This window comes from Centruroides sculpturatus, unplaced genomic scaffold (assembly GCF_000671375.1).
Source record: "Centruroides sculpturatus isolate CEXI.00-Female unplaced genomic scaffold, Cexi_2.0 scaffold79, whole genome shotgun sequence".
NCBI classification, from domain to species: Eukaryota; Metazoa; Arthropoda; class Arachnida; order Scorpiones; family Buthidae; genus Centruroides; species Centruroides sculpturatus.
This window is the reverse complement of record NW_019384415.1, coordinates 442,496-461,051: the sequence shown is the minus strand read 5'-3', so window position 1 is coordinate 461,051 and position 18,556 is coordinate 442,496. Positions and strand designations below refer to the sequence as shown.

Genomic DNA, 18,556 nt, shown 5'->3' with positions numbered 1-18,556 from the left:
CCTTGTCAGGACTCCTGACACCAGTTAATCAATTAAATCCGTGGATTAACACACGTAAACAAGGAATCTCAAGCTGGAGGGACGCAAGTACATGGAGTGAACATAGATATCAATTTCAATCATTGAAGAGACCATAATTAAAGTAACAAAACAAAATATTTAATGGAATCAAATAAAAATAACATTACAACCAAAAGAATTACAATTCATAGATTCTAATCCTAACTCGAGAGAGAAAATTCAACCATCTAACCTATCTAAACGCGAGAGAGAGAGTTCACATAAATCTCAATAGATTATACTACCTTCAGGTACCTTCATTAATTATAACAGTCTTCATCATATTCTATATGGCAATTTCTTCTTTTGATGCACTGAGTTATATCTTAAGGTGAATTCTGTCCTCTATGCGTTGATTAGTATGGCGAATGGACTTTCTGGGGCAACTATTTCTTAGGGAGAACTGTCCTATATCGTATGGAGAACTGCATTGAATAATATGGCAAAACTCACTACATTGTATGGAGAACACTTCAAATGGTGGACTCCCGGAATGCGGAAAAAATCTCTTTTTATATCGGCCTCCTCAGATGGCTAAATACAGTGTGCAAACATCCACATCTTAATCATCTTCAATTCTGCCAATAGAAAGGAAGTTCAACTTCCCTTCAGGAGGAAGTGAGTCACAACAGTTTCCTTTCTTTGTAAAATTTTTCTCTCAATATTTTGTGCAATAAATTATTTTTAAATTTTTATAATAATTAAAAATAAACAATCCCACAGATCTCACATTCTCGTCAGCAAGGCATTCTCCAGGTTTACATGATATGGTCATATTTTGGAACTCAAACTTGAACTCTCCTTTTCTTTTTTATAACACACCAAAATAAAATATCTTTGGCTTTCACCATGCGTATCATTGATTATTTGCTTGGAAAACTGCCTTGTAACATCTTCACTTTTTTCATGCGATCATGTTAATGTACAGAATTAAGTTGTATGCAATGACAAGATATCAGTGTACATTAATATTACCAATAACAAATGAATAAATTTAAATGTAAACATATATTAGCATTTGAAGCAATTTACCAAATACCAAACAATCTCTACAATAAATATCAAGTAAGAATATTTCTGGATTTCTGTTACAATGCTAGTAGTATACAGGGTGCATAATCAAGTCCTTATATGCTGATATGTGAGTGACACACATCATCAACACACAGTAACAAATGCAGCAGAAGACATAGGAACATGAGAAATACATATGTTATAAATAAACATATGAGAAATGAATGAACACACCAGAAATATACATTTTACTGTATGTGCTCAATGTTCACATTAGCATTTCATGACTTCTATTCACACTATTTATGTATGCAGAATATTCTTTCAAACTAAAATGGTCATGTTCTATAACTTTGTAATTGATTTTTCCCCATATCGAGATTCAAATGCTAATTTCCAAAATTTATTGCTTGGTGCTACAAGCCAATAATGCATAGTCATTTTACTAATGTTCATAACTAGCTATCTCCATTTGTTAGTGACATGGGTGTATAAGGACTTTACTATGAACCCTGTATACTCATAGACAATTAATATAAATTCATAATTTTCAATTATGAATTTATTTTAATTTTTCTGCTCAGACGAGTCTGAGCAGAAAAATTAAAAAAGCTAGAAACTAATTCTAAACTTTTATGTCATTCAAGAACTGTTTATTTGTAATATGGTGACACAAATGAATTAAAAATAATGATTAAAAGATTAATGTCTGATTAAATTACAAGGCATCTATCATGTTTGTATAGAGTATGGACAAAATTACATATATTATTAAGACAAATTAGATAAAACAGAATAAATAACTTTAGAGATTTAAATGAATACTTACCATGTATTTCTGTACTATCTATTAAAAACTATTTATTAGAGTAAGAATTAATACTGTATAGGGAAAATAAACATACAATTATAGGGAAAATAAACATACAATTAAATTAATTAAGATACCATAACAAATATAATTAAATAATACAGATTATCATTGTCTTCTTACAAATATGCAGGATGAGTCAGGAATAAGTTTTCATAGAGAACATTGCCAGAAAGTGTACTGCTTATCCCATCAAGGACTTACATTACAAGGAATTAGTTGTGAAAAATTAATTCAAACAACACAAATTATTAAAAATATTTTTAAAACACTTTACTGAAAATGGATTATAGATTGCATTTTGTGTAGGAAAAGTTGCAAAGACAAAATAATAGAAAACAATGACAAAACAGAGCAAACCGAAGTCTGAACAGGTCCAACATCTACCCTCTACCCCTAAATGGTAAAAAACCAGAAAGAAAAACATACAGGCGATGGAAGAATGGTTGAAGGACCTAACCTAACTAACACCACTGAAGGAAACCAAAAGGAGAGTAGTGAGACCAAAAGGAAGTTTGTTGAATAGTATGTAGTAGTCATTCACATATGTTATTTGTATTAGGCTGAAAACTCATCAGCCTGTGAATGTATAACATTAAAATTAATACACAAATAAAAATGACTACATGAAACAAAAAAGGGACAAGATAGGTATATTAAATATGTAAACTTGCTGTTTAAATCTAACACTTGGGCCAGTTAGAATACTTTTAGACAAATAATTACAAGGAAAAACAATAAAAGATGAACAAATGTATTTGGTTAGCAAGGCCAGAATTTCAAATGATTTTGTGTGTAAAAAATTGAACAGAATGCCACTATTCTATCAAGGTTAGCCTCAGCCAGCTACTGGATATCTGTGATTCAATATGGATAGAACATGGATTTATAAATGAAAACAATGAAAGTCTGACTCAATTTGTCCTTCACACAACTGAATACAGCTGCTCAAAGGCTAGATTATCATTCAATTTTACCATAATGGTAATAAAAATACCAATCTTCATTTTGTTACAAGACACTGTTAATTTGGTTTATTTAAATTATTCACAAAAGTTTGATAAATTTTTAAGATTGAAACATGGAAAGTCTTAAACTGATTTGAGTGGACCTTGCAAAATGCTTTGCATATATAGCGTACACTATTGCTTTATATAACATACAAAAGAACAAATTATACACTTTCTGCTATGGCAAACACCATTTTTAACTTTAAAGCCTAACCTAAGGTCTACGCGATGATAATTTAACTTAAACATTTGTTTAAGATAAATCTTATCCCAATATTTAAATCAACTGTGTATTCCCACAAACAATTTATATTAACTTGAAAATCTTACTCAGTTTTTCACAGGCATTTTTCAAGTATAATATGACCTAGTAGTAAACTAATAATAAAATTTACTGTAATCAATGATGGTACTGAAGAATATCAACTGCAGAAATAGTAGAGTATCTTTTCAGTTTTAACAGAACCTAAAAATTTATCAAGCTTATGAAAATAAAACAACAGTGCCAAAAACAAAAATCTCAACTCCCAGGATATCCTATCTTTCACCTTCCAGAATACCCCTGAAATTGTTCACTCAGTTATCAAATGCTCCTGATGAAAGAAATGATGTGCTGCTTTCTTCAATATTTTCCTAAGAAAACTTATTCTTGACCTGCTCCATATAACAAAATTTTAATATAATTTTGTACAAATTCAAAGTTTTCAGTAAAATCCCGAGAATATAAAAGTTTTGTAGAAAATATTGAAGCTTAAATAAGATAAAAATATATTAAACAGAAATATTTCATATATAATTACTGAATTTTATAACATTTTTCCATACAAAGAACAGGATATGTTAAGCAGTTATACACTGAAGAGCAATTGAATTAGGGATATCTGTCTAGTAGAATGTAGCACTACCTTTTGCCTTGATGACAGTTGCAATTTGTCTTGCATAGACTCCTCGAGACACTGGAAACAATGGGAAGCCATAGGTATCTATGAGTCCTGAATAATTTCCCACAAATCACAAAGATTAGATGGAAGGTGGTCAGAGCCTTGAACATCTCTCTCAATTGCATCCCAGATCTGCTTGATTGGATTGAGGTCAGGTGGCCATGATGGCCAGAAAAGGAATGTTCATCCAATCATTCCAATACAATTTGGGAGCGATGTCACAGTGCATTGTCTTGTTGAAAGACAATCTCTGTAGTGGGCTGTCAAGAATGAACAAACAGGAGCAGATGGTTGTCAAGGATATCCCAGTAATGTTCACCTGTCAGCGACGCTGTCACATATACAGTACCAGGGGTCCATTTCAGTCCATTTGAACGGTCTCCACACAAGAATGCCATCTCCGCCAGCTTGAAGAGTACTCTGCTGGCAGGAAGGATCCATCACTTCATATGGTTTATGGCATACATGTACTTTGCCATCGGCATGTACCAAAGTGAATCTCGACTCATCACTCCAGGCAACATTTTTTCACATCTCGATGGTCCATAGATGATGTTCCCGTGCTTATGCTAATTGTTGCACCCTGTTTTGTGCGGTCAGCAGGGGGACTCTCGTAGGACAATGACTCTTGTACCCCATTGAGAGGAGATGGTTTTGTATGGTGTGGCAGCTTACACCTTGCTGTGCACCAGTGTTAAATCGACGGGTGATCTGTTGCACTGTGGCCTGTCTATCCACTGTTACAATGTGGGCTAGCCACTGACAACCTTGCTTATCCACACGCTGTTGTCCGCAGCAGTTGACCCTGGCAGTGATGGTTTTACTGGAATCGATGTACTCACAGTACACCCTCGACACAGTGGTGTGTGAAAATCCCAGTGTTTCCACTACTTCCGAAATGGAGTGACCCATTTGTCGGGCCCTGACAATTTGTTCACTATCAAATGTGCTTAGATCTTTACTCTTACCCATTTTACTTCTGACTATTACTGATACTGTTAGCAGCACTCCTTATCTTGTCAAACTGCTGCTTACGTCATCTGCAAATCACTTTCATGCTTATGCACAACTCAAAATTTGAATAACGCAAGCTATTCCTAATTCAATTGCTCTTCAGTGTACATTAAACTACTAATTCTACATACTAATTCTTTATGTATAAGCTTTTTCACATGATATAATCAATGTTTAAAGACCCTGAATATTAGAATAAATGAGAAATATAAGCATGTCAGAAAATCTTTATAACATTCAAGATTTTCAGAATTATTATTACTATTTCTTCACTAATTGTCACTTCATTATAAAAACTAACCAATGATCACATGCAACAGTGGCAATTTTACATATCATCTAGTTTCGCACAGGAATTTTCTATCATACTGACTTACTTAGATGTGTTTCCATGATAAAACATTTTCCAATTATCATAGACTTACAAAAAACTGCTGCTTCATACATGTGATCACATGCAATTTTTCTTTGTCGTCACACAATCATCATAAGGTGAAAATTTTCTGTTCTGTCATTTTTAATGACAGAACAGAATAATGACATGGAGATATCTTATTATTGTCACAACAGATAGGCATGATGTCATGAATGTTTTGTTGCTTAAAAAAAACCTCTCGTTTGATGAAAACCCCTTAAAATGATGAAAATGTTTGTGTTCATTAAATTTTGTGCTGAAGTAAGTATAAAAGGTGTGAAGTGTTTTTAATCAACAGTTTCAGCTTATGAGAGAGTGTTTAGATTGGAAGCCTCAAACTCAAACACAGCAAAGAGCCTGTCAAATACATGTATATCAGATATAGGGCATATTCAATATTATTTGATAAACCAAAACATACTACAATTAAAAACAGGCTCTAACAAAGACCCTTTTTAAAATTTTTTTTTTAGATTTTTAGATAGTTTTTTAGAAAAGAAATCATTGAGGCCACGGGTTAGATATGAAGCCTTAATGGGCAGTATCCAGCCCCTGGGCCGCCAGTTTGCTACCCCTACTTTAGATGTTTCTTGCAATGTGTGAGATAATGACATGGCAGTCTGCGACCTTGAATGCTTGTCTTTGTACGATAATCTGAGGTTATCTTATGAGAACAATTTAAATGTTTTCAGGCTTTATTTTGTGCCAGAAAAACCATTTTCTGGTCCTTCTGAGAAACACCTCAATCTACCAATCATTTACTTCCAGCTGAACTTCAAATTAATCCATTCCATCACAGTATAACAGCTCCTTATGAGAGTCCAATCAAGGATATTGTTCTGTAAACATAACAATATCTCAAACTAAACAATGTATGACACTATAATTTGGCATGCATAGAGAATACACATTATATGATTTTTTAAAACCATGAAATTTGAGAAATGGCAATTATGTACAGCATAATTACATGTGAAAATTCAGTGAGAATTGCTGCCTTATTTATGTACATGTGTTAAAAAGTAAGTGCATGTGATCATAGATTAATTTAATAACAAATATTATAATATGTAAATGAATATTTATATTTACCTTTTCTTTGACTTGCATCTCAACTGCAGAACTAGGAATTTCATCCAAGATCTTCAACTGATCTTCATTCATTTTAAATGATCCTTTCTCAGATTTAAGAGAATTCTTTTTAACTGAAAAATTGCGTACCACACGTATTTTTTCAGTCGATCGTTTTTTAGTGTCTGATTTAGCATTTTTATTTTTTGGAGGACTTTCACCTAAAATGTGTTTAGCCCAAACTTCTTCCAATAAGCTTTGTCCACAAGACACGACACTTTTAGATGATTTATTGGTACTTGTAACTTTACCATTATTACTTGGTTTATCACTTTTACCCTTTGTCCCACTTTTTACACTTTCGGTAAGAAATTTAGATGATGAATGACTCCTTGATTTTGGACTTGAAATACTACTATGATCATCTTTTGCATTTGGTGAAGGGGTGCTTTTATCACCACTTGAAGCTAATGACATGTCATCAAAATCAAGGGGAGAATTTGTAGGTGAAAAAGGAGATTCCACTTCCATATCCACTACTTCTGTAACGTCACGAGGTGCTGATGATTGATTACTCATATCTGAATTCAATGATTTTAAGGAAGTTTCAGATGATGAACTCACTATCCTATTGACTATAGAATTATTGTTCTTAGATGAAACAGTTTTGGTTTGTGAAATTGCTAACACATTTTCAGATACTGTTGAACTTATTGTTAAATTTGATGTTGTTATTGATGACTGTACAGGGAGGGTTGCAGAACTTTGGATTGGTGAATGCAAATTTGCAGGTACTTGATTAGCATTAACAGAAAGTGTCTGTTCTTGAGGAAGTTGAGTTGTTGTCACAGGAACAAATAATTGATTTCTAATAGGTACAGCATTAATCATAGGATGAGGAGCAGGATGAGCAATATTATTATTGAGTGAATTTTGGTTTGTGTTTCCAAGCAAAGGTGGAGGCGGTGGAGGTGGAGGTGGCGGATGATGAATATTTGTCAGAGCAATTTGATGAGGAAGATTAAGATTTGGTAATGGAGGTGGGGGTAAATTTGGTATCATAGGGCCAGTATTTGAGGGCCCTCTAGGTCCCATAACAGGTGGCATTGGTCCTGTTGGTGGTAGACAAGTCATTTGTGTTTGTAAATTGGGTGGACCCATTATTCTGGGAGGCATTGGTGGAGGAATAAAATTCCCACGAAGAGCTGGTGGCATAAGAATAGTGGGAGGAGGAGTCGGCCAATTAAATGGCTGCATTGATGGTTGGGATACACCCATGTTACCAAATGGAGCCCTGGGAACTGAATGAATTATATAATTTGGTGGTGGTACATGAACATTTGGAAGAGTTGGAGCTGAAACAGTATTTACATTAGATGTCTGATCAAATGAAGTTTGAGGAAATGGTGTTATATTTGTTGTTTTCTCATCAATTAACTTCAACTCTTGATCATTTTTGTCAGGAAGAGGAATATCAAGTGTGGATGATTTTGAATCCTTATTCCCAGTTGATTTTGGACTTTCAGTTGGATCAAATGGATCATAACTTTCTTTATCTGGAGGCGAGGATGGAGGAGATGCAGACATTAAACTAAAATCTGATACTGTACTCAGATTTTTATGTTCTTCAGTATTTTGAAAAGTATTATCTATTTTGGAGTGAAGCCTTTCATTATCTTCATTTTCCCAAAATCTTTCTCTTTCTCTGGCTTTATCATCATCAAGTTTTCGTTGCTTATCATCCCATTCAATTGGAGTACCTTTACGTTTTGCAGGTAAACCAATGTTTCTTGCTGATCCATAACTTGATAAATCTTCATGCATAGTTTGGTTATTCATTATTTGTTCTCTCATCATTGGTGGTTCTCTAATTAATGGTTCTTTTACCATTGGAAGATCTTTAATCAATGGTTCCCTCATCATTGGTGGATCTTTGATTAATGGTTCCCTCATCATTGGTGGATCTTTAATCAATGGTTCCTTAAGTGTAGATGAATTATCAGAACAAGACTGATCAAAATTTTTGTTTACATAATTCTCATTCTGATTCTTTTTGTTCTCAAAATTTCTTGTCTGTCGATCTGGAGATTGTCTTTTAAGTTCTAAATTATCATATGAAAATTTTTTACGATAATTTCTATTTAACATGTCTCTGTGAATATTTCCTCTTTCATTAACATTGTTTTTACCACCAAAATTTCTTTCTTTGTCATACATATATTCTCTCAAAGGACTTCGACCCGATTTTCCTCTTGAATAGTCATCTTTTCTTTCTCTGAAATTGTTATTTCTATTATCTCTAGGATATTTTTTTCTATGATCATTCATGTAATTTGAATTTTCATAGTCATTTCTTTGATCAGACCTCCACGGTCTTTCCCATCTATCATACTCTCTTCTCTCATTATGCCTTCTTTCTCTGAAGTGTTCATTATCTCTTTCTCTCCAATTTCTATTCTCTCTTGAATTCCTATCATCAGACCATCTATAATGATCTGACTTTGATCTTGAATTATCTTCTCTATGAAATGATTTCTCTGACTGTGATTTATTTTCAACCATATTCTTATCACGATTAAACCGAGAACGCTTATTCCATTTTGTATCCGATGAACCATCATCAAGTTTGCTTAACACACTCGACCGTCCAGTATCATTTGCCGTTTCTTCATTTTGTTTATCATCTAATTTTTCTCTTTTTATCTTTGGTATTTTTGGTAATATTGATATATTTACTCTAGGAGTTACATCAGCAAAATCATCTGGAATTTCATCAGCCTGTTCTTCTTTTTTATCTTCAATTTGATCATTATCATCGATATCATCATCTAATTTGTCATTTAAGTATGTTTCATTTTTATGGCTAGTTAAATAACTTGGCCTTTCTATACTACCCCTAACAAAACTAATTTTCTCTGAAGATCTCTTATCTGATGCATCTAATTTCTCATTTCTATCAGAAGACAATTTATCAGATTTCTCAATAATGCTCATTTCATTTTCATCAGATTCCATCTGACCTTTCATATTTGCATTTTCTTTGTTGCTATTATTTTCATCTTTGGAGTCTTTCTTACCTGAACCCCAAGCAGAATCAGGATTGTCATCATCTTCAATATCACTATACAGTTCAATCAGATTTAATGCTCCGAACAACTTTCCAGAATTCTTCTTTTTAGGTTTTGCTTGGTTATTCTTAGTACATGACTGCTTTGTATAACCATCTGTAGATTCTTCAAACTTTTCATTATCAGAATCAAAAAGATCTATGCTAGACGAGGCAACAGATGAAGAAGACTGTCCATAATTACAAGAATTATTTTTATTGGATACATTAGAACTTTGAGGATTTTCATTGTTGATTTTCTCTTGATTATTAGAAGATTCTGATTCTTGCTTCTCTTCTAAACCATCAGTTGGCTTATTTACATTAAGAACACCATCTCTTCCTATATAAATATTACTAGATTTATAATACAAATATGTTTGTTCTTGCATAATATTTCCTAAAATATCAATGTTTTCTCTTGAGACTAATGGTGTTAATGCAATATTTCTAAAAATAAATAAAATAAACAAATATTAATCATCAAAATATAATATATTTATAATATCATACAAAATATTCTAAAGAAATGAATAAGTTTTATTTCAGAACATACCTTACATTATCATAAAACCATAAAGAAAGAGTTCACTTATTGTGATTTATATTCTATTGACTTTTAATAAAATAATAAAACAAATATTTTTAATTTCTAAATGAAATTATTATATATATATATATATGTAATTTTCTAATTTCTTACAAAGTTTTCCTATCAAGAAAATTGGATGGAAATAAATTCAAAGATAATGGAAGGAAATTTTAATTTGACTATGACATTTGAAAGTGGACAGCACCTAATTCTTCTTCATGCAGATAAACAGTAGAATTGGACTCAGATAGAAATATTAAATAAATAATAACGATGAAAATTAATCTAATTCTTCTAAAAGTAAGGAAAATTCTTCTGTTGTAAAATCACCTTTCACGTATAAGAAATAATCTTTGAGAAATTTTATTAAGAGATATTGACTTAAATTGGCTGATAAAATGCATTGCTATCACTTCAATAATACACTGCTGGCCATTAAAATTGCAACACCAGGAAGGAATGGTCGTATGAATGTCAAAATCATATGAAAGGAAGAAGAGGTTGGGATATGCAAATGATTAGTATTTCAGTGCATTTAGACAATGCAGGAGGGACAAATACATCTGAAGCACTGCATAAAAGAAAAGTTGTGCAGTGGATTTCTCATTCAGAAATTGCTTTGTAAGGTCGGGGTTTCATCAGAATATCATGTTATGCCTCGAATAAGAAGAAGAAATGCTTACCAGCAAGTGTTGGAATTCGATAGAGGCAGGATCATTGCCTATTGAGAGTGTGCATTATCGTTCCGTGATATTGCCACTCACACTGGTCAAAATCCAACCACTGTCATGCGAATGTGGAATCGGTGGGCTGCTGAGGGTCTTACTGAACAGCATGCAGGAGCTCAATGCCCTCCCATGACTAACGCCCAAGAGGACAGACATATTGTGAGGTCAGCCATGCAAAACTGTACAACCACATCACAGACCATTAGTCAGGAAATGAGCTTGTTTGCAGCACATCCAGTATCTGCTCATACAGTGCGACAATGTTTGCAGCAGCGTGGGCTGTCAGCACAGTGACCATTACTTTGGCTTCCCTTGACAATGCAGCATAGAGAGAGATGGTGACTCTGGTGCGCCCAACGACAAAACTAGATACAGGAGTAGCACAATGTCATCTTTTCAGACGAGTCCCGGTTCTGCATGCAACATTCTGATGGCCATATACGTGTCTGGAGGCTTCGAGCAGACCACTCGTCGCCTGCTTGCATTTGATATTAGCTTAGGGGCCCTGCACCTGGTGTGATAATATGGGCAGCCATTGGGTACACGACATGCACATCTCTAGTTTGAATCGATGGTAATTTGAATGCAGATCGGTACATTTCTGACATCTTACATCCAGTGGTTGTGCTCTATCTTCGAGGCCTGCAAAATGCCATCTTCCAACAAGATAATGCAAGACCTCATGTTGCACGTCATGTTCTGACCTTCCTCGATACAGAAGATATTCAATTGTTGCCCTGAGTTGCACAGTCTCCAGATCTCTCACTAATTGAAAACATCTGGTCATGGGTTGCTGAGAGACTGGCCTGCCACCCCTCTCCTGCTAATACAGTTGATGAAGCATGGCATAGACTTGAAGCAGCATGGAATGAGTTGCCTGTTTCTGTCATCCAAGCCCAGTTCGACTTCATGCTTAAATGGATAAGGGCCGTTTTAGCCGCTGGGGGTGGCAAGTGTGTCTACTAATTTCGTGCCCCTGTAAACTCCCAAACTGCTTGCAAATTTAATCATTTTATCTTTATGCCATACTGTTTATGTACGATAAATATCTTTTTTTTTTATTTGCTTTCCTTCTTAGTGTCGCAATTTTAATGGCCAGCAGTATACTAACGATATAAGTTTATTTCACTTTGAATTTTCCTATCACTGTTGTAATCATACATATTGTTAGAATTAGCAAGACCAAAACAAAAGTTAAAACACACTTATAAAAGTATATCTGCATTTTATGCCTTCAAAAAGCATTTTGAAAATTGTGTTTCTTAGATTTTAATGTAAACACAATGATTAACTATATTTAAAGAAATTTTTTTTTTTTCAAAAGACAAAAGTTACATGTTTTGATATATCTAAAGTTTAGTATTTTAAAGTAATAACATTTAAAGCCAAACAATTACATAATTAAATCAGGCTATATTACCTAATCAGTAATATAGCCCAATTTAATCTAATTATTGGATTTAATATAATTATCAGGTTTTGAGTTGTTTATACAGCATTTTCTAAGAAGATAAAATGTAACATTAAGAGAAAATATAAAAAAAGTACTACCATACCTTCTAAAAGAATTTGAAATATCAGCCATTTTTGTATTGTGTGCAGAAATTAGTTGATCTCTTACTCTAGGATACAGTGCTACTAATCCACCATCACCATCATTTTCAAAACTAAAAATAGAAAATATCTATATTAACACAGTTTAATTAAAAATAGAAAAGTGCTCCAAACTTAATTTTTATAATTATAAATTTTAATTAAAAAAAATTTCATTTTTCGTTTCATTATGATATGTATGTTTTTAATTAACTCTTTCTGCCCTGTAGGCACTAAAAGGCACTTTTAGTCATACCCATTATTGGTCAGGTCCACAATGTGGCGATTGGATGATGAGAGATGGGAACTGACATATCCAGGACAGATTATCCATTAATTCCAGAGGATCTGCTTTCTGGATTCAATGCCAGGTCCCTTAAAAATATAGACCAATGCCTGAACTATCTCAGCCTTGCAGCTATCTACATAAATGTATTTGCATTTCTTAATAATTTTAAAGTATAACAATTTAATACGAATAATTATATAAGTTGTATTTAAAAAGTGAGTACTATAACTCTAAAAATTTCTATTTTTATCACATTCTATACATGTTAAACTATTTTTATACATAGTTCTCAATTACTGAGATTCGTTATAGCGAAACACAAGTTTTATACACCATCTTCATATAATGCAGCTGCATGTAATTTTAGTCACTTCTGCACTGCATCTTTTAGGTCAAAATCATCATCAAAATGCTGAAGAACTAGGAGTTCCTTCAGGTTTATGTAAGACTAGGTAAAAGTTCAAAGACATGAAATGCTAAGCCATACACTGTTGCTCATACTCAAAACTGTCACCTAATTTGGATGGAAAAATCATCTCAAAAGTCAGCTTTCTTCTTACACCCAAAAAATGCAAAGTCCAGTGTAGAAGAGACTAACATTGCAGGTGACAACATTCTATGAAGAGCTTGGTTTAGGCTCTTCATAGAATGTTGCCATCAATAATGGAGACAACTAGATGGGAAAAGTAGCTTAAAATGTATAGCATGTAGTTAAAAATAATATAATTTCTGAATATATTCATACAGTAGAACCCCCTATAACACGGGTTCCTATAGTTTGGATCCCTATATCACAGCGAAAAAATTGCAATAGTATTTGTACAAACATGCTAAAAAACTCCTATAATTCGGTAAAATGTCATCGCCGACTCGTGTCGCGACAGGTTTGATAGAATCTGGACCAACAGTGGATGGGCAGCCAAACTACTTTCCGCCGTCCAGCACCACGCTACAGAGAGTTTAGGCGGGTAAGTTGAGTTTACTATCGTCTGTACAGTATATAAATTAGGTACTTAAATTAAACAAAATTAACAAATTAATTAATATTAATATTAAATATCAATAAAATTAATAAATTAAACAAAAGTTTAATACAGTACTGTAATTTTATAATTTTTACATTATCTAAAATTTTGTCTTTAGTCATCATGACCTCTGCCATGGAGAAGAATTCTAAGAGCAGGAAATGTATATACCTTGAAGAAAAAGTTAAAATTTTGGATCGGTTAAAATCTGGTGAGAAAGTAATAGTCATTGCTAAAGATTTAAAATTAAACGAGGCAACAATTTGATCAATAAAAAAAAAAAATGAAAACAAAATAAGGACTAGAATTTCCTCTGGATTTTTAAGCTATGAAATAGCACAACCAATATTTAAAAGAGGATGTCATTGGTCCCAATTATAGATAGCTCCGACAGTGAATAAATGTAAAAAAAAAAAAAGTGTAACTGCTTCTTTCATTTAAAAATGTTTTGTTATTCATTTTGCATTAATTTCAATATTTGTTTGTTTTGAAGAGAAAATATATTTTAACTCTTACATATTAAATATTTATTTTACATCTTTGTTAAGTATCTGTATAAGTGTATGTTTATGCATAAGTAAACTGTATGTGAGCTGCTCATTTGCCAAAACGATAAGTTCATAAAAGAAAAGGTAGAAAATATGTATTGATAAATCTTTATACATTTCTTGTGAAAAAAACATTTCTTATTCAACGGCCATAAAAATTATTTTTATTAATGATGTCTCCAAAGTTCAGCAAATTTTTTGCAGAAAAATAACTTATCAGAAAACTTTCGTCATTGCTTAAGCTTGTTTTTGTTGTTAAGCACCGCTCCGCGACGAAAATAAGCTTAAGCAACGACGTCGTCGAACGGTACAGACTCGGTAAGTAATCCTACAATTTCTTGTCTATAGCATAGTTTATATGGATTATTCCCAAAAAATTATACATATTTTGGAAATGTTGTGTCAAATTAGTCTAGAATCGATTAATTTTATGGAAGAAAACCTTTCAAACAGCTGTAGTCCCTAAACTGCACACATGTCGGACTGTGAATGGCTCATTTATTTAAGTGACTCATACAACACGAAAATCACATAACATGGAACGTATGTACCATGTTATGGGGAGGTCTACTGTATTTATGAAATAATGAAAACAAATCTGCACTGCATATAAACAGTACAAAACACTATAATTAAGATTATATTTACAACGAAATACCAAAATGTAGCAATTTTCCATTTTGCTTAACTGCTTAACAGATGATAATTATCTATAATCGATTATTTTGTGAAATGTGTTATGTGAGAATTACTGGAAACTAAGCCATTACTTAAAACTAATGTATGCAAGATTCAATATAAAATTGATGTAGGTAAATACTCAAAAATTAAAATTTTTAAGTTTTTAGTCAAACTTTTTCAATGCATTAAAAGATTTATGACAAATACATTATCTAGCATCTGCATTTAGTTTGTATCGCTGAAGCAATAAGAAATGCAATAGATAATTATTTATTAAATATAAATTCCTATTTTATAAAAAAAATACTGTAAGTTTCTCATAGGACAAGAAAGTCCTATGAGAAACTTACAGTATTTTTTTTATAAAATAGGAATTTAAAATAGGAAACCTTTAAGTGAAAGTTCATTGTCATCCATTCCTGCTGATACCTAGAGAGTATACAGGTTAGGTATTATAAATTTAAATCATCCCAAATCAACCTAGTAATTAATCTACATAGTTATATTATTCAAACTAATGAATCAGGAAGTGAAGATTAGATGAAAATCTGGAAAGTATAACTGGTAACACAACTGCACCATACTGTTAAGTGCAGGTTTAAATCCTGATCTTTTCTTCCACATTAGTCTAAATTATTAAATTTATTTCTTAAATGAAATAAATTATTATATTTAAATTAGTACAAGTAATTTGGATTAAAGATTGCAGACTACTATCTTTAATTCAAATTACTTTGCATCTAAGTTAATATCTAGCCCAATAAAATCTGGCTTCAGATATTTGGTAATCATTATAAATTTAACACGAGTATTTTAAATTAATAAAAATATATGAAAACTCAAAAATGAAATATGTTGTTTACTCAATTCAAAAGCAGTACAATAATCTTTCATAAATGTAACAGTTAACAGCAATGTGAATTCAATAATAGATGCATTCGTGTTTGTTTAGTTATGGCAACACAACACTTGGATGATCTNAATAAAATCTGGCTTCAGATATTTGGTAATCATTATAAATTTAACACGAGTATTTTAAATTAATAAAAATATATGTTATTAATAAATGTCAAATTTCTTCAGTACTTACTCTTCAGTTATCATATCCAAATCATTTCTATTCCCGAAAAGGGAAACAGTAGAAATTCCATTATTAAACTGCTGTATATTTGAAACACAAGAAGAAGAAGAAGGCTTCTTTATCCGAGGTAATAAATGACCTGGGAGAGGTTTTTGTATTCCTAGCTTTTCTGCAATTCTTTTTCGTATTGTTGGTGCAGCTAATGGACGAGCAGCAGCAATTGATCGTTTTGTCTAAAAAATTAAATTAATTACTTAAAAGTTAATTTTTTAAAATTTATATGTTCATATATTAATGTAATACAGGGATAAAAAATGTCATTATTAGTTTGAATTTAAATAATATGCTTTGGACATGATGGAAAAAATATTTAATGTTGTAGTTAACATTTAAAATTGATAATTAAATTAATTATTTTCAGATCTAAATATTTCAAATATAATAATTAATGATGCAATGAATATTCGGTTACTATTTGGCTGAATACTGAATACCTAAAAACAGGAGTAAGAAATAACAAAAACACAGTAAATTAATCATTTTGATAACTTTCATTAATGGTAACATACATTTCAAGTTTGAGAAAGCACAATTTTTTGCTTATTTATGTAAAATATCAAAAGAAAGTAAAATAACTAGGTTATTTTTTTAAGAGAGAAAAAAAAATTTAACAAATCAAATGAAAACTACCTACTTATTATGTAGTTTAATCATCTATATACTCACATATAAAAGAACAAGTCCTGATAGGATAATTAATGCAGAGCCAAAACTACTGGTGCTAGAAACTTAAAAATTTGAGGGTGTGTTTCTTTTGTAAAGTTTAGGCATGCTAAGAAAAGATTTTATGAAATTCAACCCCTTTAGGGTTGAATTTCATAAAAGTTGTATGAAAATTTTTAGTGCGTGGGCACATTAGATCGAAACTTAGGTTATAAAAGGTGAAAAAAATAATAATTAATGATCTGTAAAGCGTTTTTATGAAATCATCCCTTATTATAAACTTGAAAATTAAATTAGCTTTTTTATTTTATTGTACAAAATTATTTATCATAACTGAAGTTCCAGACAGCTTGGTAGCCTGAACGGCCCCAGGCTTTAACCCGTGCATGCTAAGTGACTTTCATTACAAGCATTTAGTTTTCCGAAGTCTATGAGAACAATTATTTTGTATTGTCGGCCACAAATTTCGTGCCATTAAGCTGCCTTGACTTGTTCGATTATGTTATCAACTCAATTTCATATTTATTTTCACATTTTCACTTCGCGGTCCTTCTCTGTTCTTTTTCCGTTATTTACACAAGTAGATCATTTCATTGTTATCCACATTTGATATAATCACTTATTACATACTGCCATGATGCTCATGTCTGTCTGAATTAGAATCTAGAACTGTCAAGAATTAATGCAATTGGCGAAGTGTAGTGACAGCGGGCCAATAGAGAACAGGGTGTGCAATCCTTGCCATAATGCGGTTTGAGTGCCAATTTTCATACAGGCATTAATCAAGCCAAATTGTTTGGCCGAAAATATTCAACCACACTCCTGACCAAATATTTGGTATTCGGCCTGAGGCTAAATATACTATTCGTTGCATCACTAATAATAATAAAAAAATTTAATTAAAATTAAGTAAATGAAAGAAAAGAGTAGTGCTGATTCATAACTTATGTATAAAATAAATTTACTATTCAACATAAAAAAAATAAGTAAATCAATTTAATAATTTTTGATATTTAAAAAGGAAAACATAAATTACCTTTGTTCTCCTCCTTTTCTTTACTTTTCTTTTAGTTCTTTTACACTTTCGTTTTGTGCTTTTACATTTATCTTTCACTGTTTTATAATTTTTTCCACTCTGTTTCTTTGTTGATTTTCTGGTTCTCTTCCTTCTTCTGGCATACTTTCGTTTTCTTGTCCGTCTACGACGAGTCTACAGTAATAATCAATTATATATAAACTCCTCATCAGTGATTAAACTAAATATTATTAAATAACAAAAACTAAATATTATTATTATTATTATTATTTGAAAAATTTTGAATTATCAATAATATGAGAAATTTTTAAAATTTGTATACAGAAATTAATTTCATACATATTAAACATATAATATAACTGTAGCAGTGTTTGAAAGTTATGATTTTAATAAGGATTATTTGAAAATTTTTGGAAGGATCAAGAGGTTTTGGTCACCATAGTGACAAACAGTCACATAGGTTAAATGTTTATGTAAAATTAAAATATAAATTTTGAAATGATTTTATAATGTTCAGATCAAAATTACAAAAACTGGATGCTTAGTGAATTTCATGACCATAATAAATAAATAAAAAAGGCAGACATTAGAGACAGATTAGTATTCAATGTATGTTGTGTCAGTTGTGTTGCACATGCTCTTTACTCATCCCTTTAAATGCTTTTATCCATCAAAATCTCTTCCAAATTCTATCGTTGTATCACGCATGCTCCATGCTCATCTCTTTAAATGCTGTTATCCAGCAAAATCTGCCATGC

At 31.8% G+C, this 18,556-nt stretch overlaps 1 protein-coding gene across 4 annotated transcripts in view; it reads right to left on the bottom strand.

Moving 5' to 3' along the window:
• LOC111619156 (myb-like protein X) overlaps positions 1–18,556 on the bottom strand; it is a 65,883-nt gene that overhangs the window by 4,116 nt on the left and 43,211 nt on the right. For all 4 annotated transcript variants that reach the window (XM_023360833.1, XM_023360831.1, XM_023360834.1 and 1 more), the window contains exons 9-12: positions 17,799–17,972; positions 16,049–16,272; positions 12,379–12,489; positions 6,418–9,952 (exon numbers count right to left, since the gene is read on the bottom strand). In XM_023360833.1, the coding sequence (XP_023216601.1) occupies positions 6,418–9,952; positions 12,379–12,489; positions 16,049–16,272; positions 17,799–17,972 (4,044 nt within the window). The remainder of the gene's footprint in view (positions 1–6,417; positions 9,953–12,378; positions 12,490–16,048; positions 16,273–17,798; positions 17,973–18,556) is intronic.